Here is a 10,517-nt window from a genome sequence, read left to right on the forward strand (position 1 = left end):
AGTGTGACCTTTCCCAACAGCCACTCTCCTTGAAGTAGATAGGAAGGGGGGTCAGGTGAAGCTCATGGATGAGCATAGACTCTTAAAAAAAAACTGATGTTTTTATTGAGGATATTATGAACCCACACCCTCTTTAGCTGCTTGTCTCCAATAATGCCAGGCGTTTCATCTTATTGCTTAGCAGATGCATTCTACACCCAAGTCTGCAGCTGGAAAAACTACCTACTTCTTTGGATGTGATTTGCACTTGGGCTCCCTTTCCTCCCCTTCCTCAGCACCCCAACAACACTGCATGCACGGCACATACAGCATCATTTGTAAAAGCTACGTCACAATTTGAATATTGGCAATAATTTGTCTTTGCACATGTCAAAGCATGATATAAATAATTAGATATGGACACAAATCTGTCGTGGCTTTTGCATTTTTCTCTGAAATAAGTGATAGTGAGAATGAAGTGAAGCCAAACAACAGATCACTATTTGGTTGTTTTTTAATAATTCTGTTATTACCTCAGTTGCAGGTGTTTCAGGTATGTGTGAAGTGCTCAGAGCATATTTTCAAGTCTAAATGAGGAATGCTAGCACCTCTTCTTGTGTTGCTTCTTAGCCTGTGCAGGGTAACTTTACAGTGTTACATTAAAAGATAAATGTAACTGCTCCAACTCCAGTTACAGTATTAATACTTTTTTAGTAAAGTCATATACTGTTATCTTAATGCTTTAAAGGAAGTAAAGAAAATTTAAAGTGTCTTCTTTCTCTCCTCTGTTTAGGATCGCACCAGGTCTTTTGACAGCTTCAACATGAACACTTTGGAGAGCTCCCTGATTGACATCATGAGGGCTGAGCAAGACAACCTGAAAGGTGAAGATCTCTACGTTCAATCAGACATAAAACATTAAACAGGCATGCAGCAGTACTACACTTTCATTTTCAGCTGTGTTGGCATTAATGTCCTCCCAGATATATATGCTTCCCTGCAAAATATCACCTCTTTATCAATAAGCTTGCTGTTATGTGTCGGTAGATGGCTCACATGCAGCATTTATCCATGTTGACTTCATACTGAGTGCAATTTAGAAAAATACATAAATGATGCCACAGTTGTGATTGGATTTGCACTCTTACTCATGAAAACAGCACCAATTATTATTCATCATATCTCAATGGCTACTTGAAGGCAAGGTAATAAATGTTAACACACACACTTATTCAAAAGATAGCTCAGAAGTTTCTTCACAGTACACATTTCTGTCCTTTCATCAACAATACTAATGAGAGGTCAGACTGAGCAGCAGTCAGGTAAACGCTCTGCCTTCCCTGAAACATTTCATGTGTCTGCGCTCGCTGCAATGAGGATGACCTCTTTTTTTTTTTTTCTCTCTTGCATATTGAGAAGGAGGTGGAGATTGAATGATGGAGGCTTAGGCTTTGTATTTAAAAGGGGATTTGTGAGAGAAATGGAAATAGTCCCCTGATCTGGACTGGGACTGTTGGCCACTATTCATTAGTAATATTGTTGCTATAGATCCCTTCATTTGGAGCTGCGATTATTTTGTCACGGACGCAGAGAATCATACAGTAATTGTTGCTGTTAACTTCTGAATGCATTTCTGTTGAGCGAAATAACAACATTTTCTACATGTTTATTCTACCTCCAATTACAACTGATAAGAGCCCAATGTGACATATTTGTTACATAAAGTTTCTGAGACATTTTGCTTCAATTTATGGTATAAACTTTGCTCAAAATCCTGTTGAACACAATCTTATACTTGTCTTCTGTCCCCTAATAGATACCCAGAAGCGGAAAACCATATTATAATATTTTTTTAAATATCACATGGTAATAAATGGTAGATTACCCCCCAACAACAGTTGCACTTTTTTTGTTGCAGTGCTGGAAATGGGCGATCACACTGGGATCTGGGTCCCGGCTCCTTCTTGTGTTTCTTGAAATGTTCTTGATCAGGTTTTGCAGCGTGGTGGAGGACCTTGTCACTCCATCAGTTCAGTACTTGGTGCAACAATGTTTAACTTTCCCATTAGAATTTTGGATTGTAACAAGAGAAGCAGTTAACTCATTAACTTAGCCTATGGGGGGGTTATAATGTGGCTGATCAGTGTATATTTTATTTACCTCCTCGCTTTAACATGAACATTTTTGTTTAGAAATTGGCTAATTGGCTTTTTTTTTAGGTGACAAAAAGGAAAAGGTTATAGCAGCCAGCAGTTACTGTCACTATTAGCTGTTTTATTGAGAGGATTGAGCTGGTTGGAGTAATTCTGATAAAGATCTTTATTTCAATGGTTTGCTGCATTAGAAACCAAATCATACAGGTTTCTGATGATGTAACTTCCTGCTTTCAGTGATAGTTGAACATTTAATTCCCTTGTCTGTTTTTTTGCGACAGTGGTAGAAATGTTGAGCTACGTTTGGATTTTTGCTGTTTATTCAGCACTTAATTGAATATATTCTATCTCAAATAATTTTTTTTCTCTCAAACCTCACAGTTGACCTTTATTTTTACCTCTTCTTCATCATGTCTGATTTATAGTATAACCCATTTTATACTGCTTCAACATGATGCATCACAACATATCCTATCTTTGACTTATCTCATCTGACTTGTAGCTCCTGGCCACTGTAAAATAATTCATTCTTTGTCATCATAATTATACTTGAGGCCTTCGCAGTGCTGTGTCAAGTGCAGCTCTGACTTAAGTGAGTTTGTCCCTTTCTGCTCAAAGCAAAGTAAAAAGCAAACCATAATTACTCTACATTTTCTTTGAGTGCTTCCTCTTCTCTAGGCCAGCCCTTGTTCTTTTTTTGGCTCTTTGTCACACTCATACATGCATGTAGACACAAATACAATAAACACATATGCCATACATACACAAGCACATTCACATACACATATGCGCCGATTTCTCCTCCCCACTGAAGATATTGAACAAAGTGAGAGCAATGAAGCAAGGGAACGTGCCAGACAAAATGCTGTAGAGGTGGCTTTGAATCTCTTCCAGCATTGTCCTAACTGACAGAAAGGATTCCTCTGTTCAGCCACCACACATACACACCACTGTGCTGTGTGAGCTTGTGCATCATGCTTGTGCTTTAACAGTGCTTGTACATTATGTGAATTCAGCCAGCAGCATGCAAATAAAGTTCACAGAGCGGCTGTGCACAGCCCTGCAGACACACAGGGATGTGGTGTACCTACTTGCTCCTGAAAGGCTGTGCAAGGCTGCAAATCCAACATGACGGGCAGCGGGCTGTGCTCTGATGGACTTTGATTTTTGGGTGTAACCGTTGGCACCTATTGTTTATGAGACTTTGAATTTACAGAGAGAGATTAAATGAAGAGTTCCCCAGTGAGGAATTAGCTCATCTGTAAAATCTTTTTTTAGGTTTGTATCTCTGAATATGTTTTGGATTAACCTGAACACTTCACAAACACCCTGAACTTGTCCCCTGAAGCCATGGGTTGTCGTTTCTGATTTCTGTGTTTTTCCTTTTTTTTTCTTCCCCTCTTCTGTGTGGTTCAGTATGTGAGCAGTTTTCTATCTGACAGGGGCATCGGTATTCACCAATCACCAGGCGGTCCGTACCCATACAACAATGGTCGCACTATTTGAGCCCTTTCATCTCATTATCGCTCTGCTCCAAGCGGACCTTGCATAACTTTGAAGCTTGTTTGGCATCATAACATGTATTTGTGTGTGTGCGGTGAAATATCCAAAGCAAATGACTCAATTTAAATTGCATCAGATCAGATGCAGAGAAAGACGGGTAGATCAGAAAATGGAGGTCAGTGTGAAGAAGAGGGACAGTTGATGTCCTAGAGCTGCAGTATGTAATGAAATGGATGTGGTCTGCTTCTAAAACTCATAGCTAAAGCCCATCCTGAAACACTTCTGATGAACTTTTAACTCAACAACGATGACAACATAGTTCAAATGGTGCTTATAAGCAGCTACATATCAAGATTCAAGACCTGTTAAAAAAAGAAGTAATAAATAAATAATCAAATTATTGTACAACAAAATATTTAGGCTGTGGACTGTTAAAACTTGCGATTTAGTAGTTTGACCCTGAGGAAAGAAATCTTGTGGTGTGACAGTGATATTTATGGATCGTCGTCCTCTGAGCTTCAGCATTTTATCACCCAGCACATCTCATACCTACTTGTGATGTTTCTATTTATTATGCTTTACTCCTTTAAAAAGAAAGACTTTTTTCTTTTTTTTTCTTTTTTCGTCAAAGTGGGCATGTGTGATGACATCACCGGCTCTGACATGACTGAAGGAAAACACTGGATCAATAAAACAGACAGCATAAAATGATAACAAAAAAGACATCTTTTAAATGAATCCAATCTGTTATTCTGGTCTGAGGCTCTTGCATATTGATATGCTAATCTGTTTTTTTTATTATTGTCTAAAGCAGCTGTTTGTTCCCAGATGCTGTATGATCATCAGAGTTGTTACATCCAACCTGCTGGCACCAATTTATTCTACCTTCAATTACATTTTTGTTCATAAAAGGGATTCAGCACAGACTTGCACAGGCATAGCATCAAATCCTCAAGAAATATAATAATTTTTTTGCTCTGTCTTCCTGCGTAGGTCGTCTGGGGTTCTCCCATCCAGGAAGTGACAACCCTCTTCCCCTTAACGGTGCGTATGGTGACCTCTGCGCAGTCCGCTAATTTTAAAAGCTGATTAAGATCATCATAAGGAATTTATGTTAGAAAGATTAGAAAAGATTGGATTAGGATTGGCCACATATGATTAAAAACTTTTCAAAATGTGGGAAGTTTGTTGTAGACTTTCCTTCTGGAGGTAGCTTTTGTAACACAAAGCTCTTTTAAATCCATGTGCAGCAGGTGTGTGTGTGTGTGTGTGTGTGTGTGTGTGTGTGTGTGTGTGTGTGTGTGGAGAGGGGGGTTGTACCCTGTAACCCTGTTTTTTGCCGTTTTACTGTTCTCCGTTAATTTGTGAAGAGCAGCACAAAATAAAATGGCCATCTCCACACACAAGTACTGTTGCCTACAACCTTTCACCTAGTTTTGCAAATTCTTTGCTTGTCCTCTTCTTTTATTTTTTTTTTTGTTCATATTGCTTTGTGCCTGAATGAAGAATGAGAGATAAAGGTTTGTGTTTTTTAATGCCAGATAGTAGATAGACAGCAGAGACAGAATAAGATGGAATGATGATTATAACTATAATATTTGACTATATGCATCTGCTGACTTAGTAAGAATTTCATGTATTGTGGTATTGGTGCTTTTGGTGTCTCTGTTCTTTGACCAGGATGCAAAACAGAAGAAGCCAGTCTTTTTCTTTAAAAGCTTTCTGGGTCACATGATGAGATCACATGACCAGGAGCTGTCATCAAGCCCTGAGACAGATGGTGCCAGCGGATAGAGGCTGCACACCAGCCCTCTGTTTCTCCCTGCCTCATAAGGATTCGCAGATTCCATTCCTCATTCTCTTGATCCCTTCCCACCCAGTCACTCTCATTTTCTCTCACCCCCACACAGCTTTTTATCAGCTCATTTCTCTATCACTTCCAATCTATTTTTTTTTCTCCCTCACACACATCTTTTTATAGCACTCTCCGTTCTCTTCTCAATCTGCTTCCCTGCCTCTCTCACTTCTCTCTCTCTGTTTCTGGCTCTTTGACCTTCTCGACAGAGTTCAAAGTCCATCTGGTTTAGAAAAGTCATCCGGAGGAGACGAGGATTATTGCTTGGTTGTTCTAGGCCCCCTCTTCACCTTCCTTGTGTGTTTTTAGATGGGACGATTGTCTTGTGCCCATGTTTTTAATTGTTTCACTTTTATTTTCCATCCTGAGGTTTGCTTGATTGGTGAGCTGTCATACAACAAAACAACACCCTTTGAAGAGTTTGGATTAAATGGATATACTGGACAGATTGTATTATTACTATTATATGCACATTTTATTCTAGTTATTATTGTCCCGTAACTGTTGTCAGGTTAGTACAGCTTGTCTGTTAGGCCTCATAGAACATTACTACTTTACTCACTGAATCGCCAGTATACTTCGTATCTTATCACCTTCTCTGATTACCTGTGATTACCTGTTCCTTCAGGTTTAATCTCTGGATCATTTCTTCCGTTTTTTGTCTTTTTGTGTGTTGAATTTAAAGTCAAGCCCCTCCCCCAACACACACACTGTTACCCGTGATTATGCACACTTGCTTTATCTTATTACTTTTCTGTCTAGCTGAGTGAAATGGATAAGTTGCCTAGTTGTTTTGGCAGTGTCGCATATCTAATCAGATCTGGCGATTAGATTCAGACTAAGCTGCAGTCCTTGTCCCCGTGCATGCTTCTGTGCATGCTGCTTTTTTTTTTTTTCTTTTTGCACTTTGCTTAGTCTTTTCCTATGACGTAGTTTTAATTATGTTGTCTTTCTGCTGCCTTGTTTATTGTCCTAATTCTAGTATTGTATTGAATTACATTCCTTTTTAATACCATATGAGATATTTTATTTAAATTCTTGCAGTTTAACTAAGATGTCCTTCCTTTTTCTTCTTTGCATCTTTGCATCATCTCTATAATCTCATTTGAATGTGAAGTAATCTTCTGCTACATTGTGAAAGAATAATATACGAGAAGGCGATAAATTCACATTTCTAAACTTTAAACCATCCCCATCCTTATTTTAATATTCCTTAGGGTTTTTGTGTTGAAATGACAAAGAAATGAAAGCCGTCTTTGCTCTAACTACATGCTAAAACTGAAATGAGTGTGGGGACTGGATCGCAGGCTGATTATGATTCACTGCTGATTAACAGAATCAGGCTGACGATGGAACATCCCTTCATTGTCACGAGCCACCTGGTACTTTTATCGGTTCAGTGCATTATGCACCATTTATAAACATCCTCTTCTTTGATTTGTCCTTATTTAACATGCAGCAAGGAATTATAGCAGGAGACGAGGTAAAAGATGATCCCACATATCGTGTCGTGCATTGGAAACATTTCTAGCTTTGATTTTGTGATGTAAAGATGTGGTGTTATGTTATTTGATGTGGCATGGCCTGGTTTTTGAATGATTTAGTGCTTTTTATATATGTAAATGTAAAGTTGAATGCAGTGTTTGTCTGCATGATTGTGTAAGTGTCGACCCTTGTTTTGAGCTCGTAAAGTGATCTTATTCATCTTGAATAGTGAAGTGTTTTTTTTTTTTCTTACTTATTATGATGTTCAGTTTTAAAATTGATACAGCAAAATGAAGCCAGACATTGCAAGTGAGCAATGCATTTAGCCACAAGTAAATGGGTTAGACAAAAGTAGTCAGTCATCTACTCACACTGCGACAGGAGTAGACACATGGCACACGCTTTAAGTTAAGACTAACACCCAGGCATAAGTCTTTATAAAGCAGCTCAGAGCAGGTTGTATGGGAGCAGGAATAGGCCAGGGAGAGCTTAGCCTCTACCACACATACGCTCCACAGAGAAACCATTCAGACTAACAGAGGACTAACGTTTGTTTGATAAGCTGCATGTATGTTAGCTTTTTAAAGAAAATGCTGTTGCTTTACATGTCAATTTCATGGGAAATAATACAGAGTTAAAAAGTCTAGTCAATAGAACATTTTTCATGACTTTAAATAGATTTTGTACTTTTTAAAATTCAGTTAATTTCTTTTGGATATGCCTTTTCAAACTGCATTACCTCCATGTTTATGTTTGTTTGGTTGTTCTCATGATGCTGTATGAGAAGAAAACATACTGGCTCAATATCAAAGATATGATTTTAGCATATAAGCAGAGGGAGTGAAGTCTTTTCTCCTCAGGAGGTAAATTTATACTCTTCGTCTTCCTCTTTCAGGTCACTCGTCTCTTTTCCCCATGGAGGATGGTTTCCCTGACGATGAGCGTAGCGATCAGGGTCTCGCAGGCCTGGGCTCTCCACACTGCTTTCCCCATCAGAACGGAGAGCGCGTGGAGCGCTACTCACGCAAGGTCTTTGTTGGTGGACTGCCCCCGGATATAGACGAAGGTACAGTAGTTGTATTTAAATCACGACGGTAAAGCGGATCTTAGCTGTGTTGTGTAATTAACTCAACTTGGAGAATGGGAATTTAGGAACAAGGAATTGTGCTGGACACACAACGTATCTGACAGTTTCCTTCTGCTGTGGGTGCCATTGACTGGACTTTATATTTTTACTTTCAGATGAAATAACGGCAAGTTTCCGACGTTTTGGACATCTGTTTGTTGACTGGCCTCACAAGGCTGAGAGCAAATCCTATTTCCCCCCCAAAGGTATCTTTAAATCCCCACTTGTTCACACTTTATTGGATGTCTTTGGCATATATTGATAATCTCTTAAGTATCCCATATCACAGTTTTTGTGTTTGCCTCATAAATCTTTATGTATACATCTGTGCATTTTTCTTCAGGCTGTTGTCAGAAGCATAAGTTGAACATGTTTAAAGTGTTTGCTTGTACATGCTTATGGTCTCCTGCTTTGAACTGCAGAGTGCCATATTCAGACAGACTGTCACAGTAATCTGCACCAGTATCTGTTGGTACTGAGGTGGCCCAAGCAGATTCAGTAAACCTGCTGTCTTTTGCGCAGGCTACGCCTTCCTGCTTTTCCAGGATGAGAGCTCAGTGCAGGCTCTGATCGATGCCTGCATCGAGGAGGATGGCAAGCTGTACCTGTGCGTGTCCAGCCCCACCATCAAAGACAAGCCGGTCAGCAGAAACGCACACACAAACTCACCTGTTTGCTTGAATCTCTCATCATTTCCCAAAGTTGAAACTTGGTTTTGCTTGCATTTTAGGTCCAGATTCGCCCGTGGAACCTCAATGACAGCGACTTTGTGATGGATGGCTCTCAACCTCTGGATCCGAGGAAAACCATCTTTGTAGGAGGAGTTCCACGTCCGCTCCGTGCAGGTATCCTTCATGTTCCTTTTTGTATCCAGATGAAGTAACAACAAGTGAGTGTTTGGAATAAAAACACTTAGATATGAAGTATCTACTGCGCATACAGGCTACATCTCACAAGGCTTTGACTCTTCCCATATTTTCAGTAATTTATCAAAGGCCTTTAAAATGTTCCTAATGTTTGTTTCACATTTCTGCTCATGTTTAAAAAACACATACAGGGGAGAGCAAATAGCCATCCTTTTAATTCTCAAGCTTTGTACCCAAGTTTTGTTGTTAAATGCCAGTTGTCAGCAGAAAGCTTTTTTTTCTGCAGTGTGATCAGACCTGCTGCAGGGTAGAGCTGCAGAGGCACTGACCTACACTGCTCGGATTAGAATGAACTCTCTGTGGCAAGCTGAGCTGTGCAGAATATTAAAATCCATTTTCTCTTGATAGCAGTGTTATGTGTACTGCGTGTTGTGGTTGTCATGTTTTAGACCTCTGTGCTGCTGCTGTTGTAATAATCAAGGTCGCAAGGCCCAGCAGAGCATTAGGTATTTTTAAGCTTCTGTATTACATTGGTCTAAATTTCCATTTTAAACGCTGCAGGAAGAAAAGTAAAATTGAGAATTTTCTTTTAAGTAATAGGCATGTTTGTTAACTCTATTATTAAAAAAAGAAAAAACAAACTGCTGTTGCAGATTCTTATCAGCTTAATGTGCATGATTACTGAATTTTGTTGAACTAATTTTTATTTTTCATCTCCCTCTCTGCAGTGGAGCTGGCCATGATCATGGACCGCCTGTACGGTGGAGTTTGCTACGCTGGCATCGACACAGACCCCGAGCTGAAGTACCCCAAGGGAGCGGGGCGGGTCGCCTTCTCTAATCAGCAGAGCTACATTGCTGCTATCAGTGCTCGCTTTGTACAGCTGCAGCATGGAGAAATCGATAAACGGGTGAGTGGAAAGAAAAAAGAGCTAGGTGTTTTTCTGTCTCGCTTCTCCAGCCCCCTTATTTCTTCAGTTGTAACCCTCACCATACACACACACACTCACACTCATGCAAACATCCTCCTCCCCACACACCTTACTTCCTGCTCTTTTTATCTCCGACTCAACTGCCTTTGCAGGAGATACCAGGTCAGTTATTGTTATTGTTAAAAGAAACTCACCGACCAACATTTGTTGGTTTGCTAAAGAGTACAATAACACAATAACAACAATAACAAATTAAAAGTATACAACATGTACAGTGACTTAGAAATAATCAAATTTATTTATTTATTTAGATCATTTATTTTTTATTAGCATGTTTATTTGTTCACTGCAAAAAACTGGAATCTAGGAGAAAATATCTTAAATCAAGAAAATATCTGTTAGGGTTTTTTTCTAAGCCATTTTTTATGTATAAGCATGTCAGTTTCATCAAGTACTTTGCTCCTTAATTATGTTGATAAGTAATTCTGACTTGTTTATGAGATTTTATTGCAGGTTCTAAATAAGTTGATGCTTAAACTAAAGTTATAAATGCGTCCATTTTTTTTTTTTTTCATGAACACTAACAAATACAACTCAGAAAAGAAAAGATATGCTTGGT

General features: G+C 39.1%; 1 protein-coding gene across 3 annotated transcripts in view; it reads left to right on the forward strand.

Annotated features, from left to right (window-relative positions):
* cpeb4b (cytoplasmic polyadenylation element binding protein 4b) overlaps window positions 1-10,517 on the forward strand; it is a 28,778-nt gene that overhangs the window by 12,434 nt on the left and 5,827 nt on the right. For 2 of the 3 annotated variants that reach the window (XM_042007920.1, XM_042007921.1), the window contains exons 3-10: window positions 773-863; window positions 4,629-4,679; window positions 6,950-6,973; window positions 7,871-8,041; window positions 8,218-8,307; window positions 8,624-8,742; window positions 8,832-8,946; window positions 9,696-9,877. In XM_042007920.1, coding sequence (XP_041863854.1) covers window positions 773-863; window positions 4,629-4,679; window positions 6,950-6,973; window positions 7,871-8,041; window positions 8,218-8,307; window positions 8,624-8,742; window positions 8,832-8,946; window positions 9,696-9,877 — 843 coding nt within the window. The remainder of the gene's footprint in view (window positions 1-772; window positions 864-4,628; window positions 4,680-6,949; window positions 6,974-7,870; window positions 8,042-8,217; window positions 8,308-8,623; window positions 8,743-8,831; window positions 8,947-9,695; window positions 9,878-10,517) is intronic. The other variant, XM_042007922.1, reaches the window with a different exon arrangement.

The sequence above is a fragment of the Melanotaenia boesemani genome, chromosome 15, assembly GCF_017639745.1.
Source record: "Melanotaenia boesemani isolate fMelBoe1 chromosome 15, fMelBoe1.pri, whole genome shotgun sequence".
NCBI classification, from domain to species: Eukaryota; Metazoa; Chordata; class Actinopteri; order Atheriniformes; family Melanotaeniidae; genus Melanotaenia; species Melanotaenia boesemani.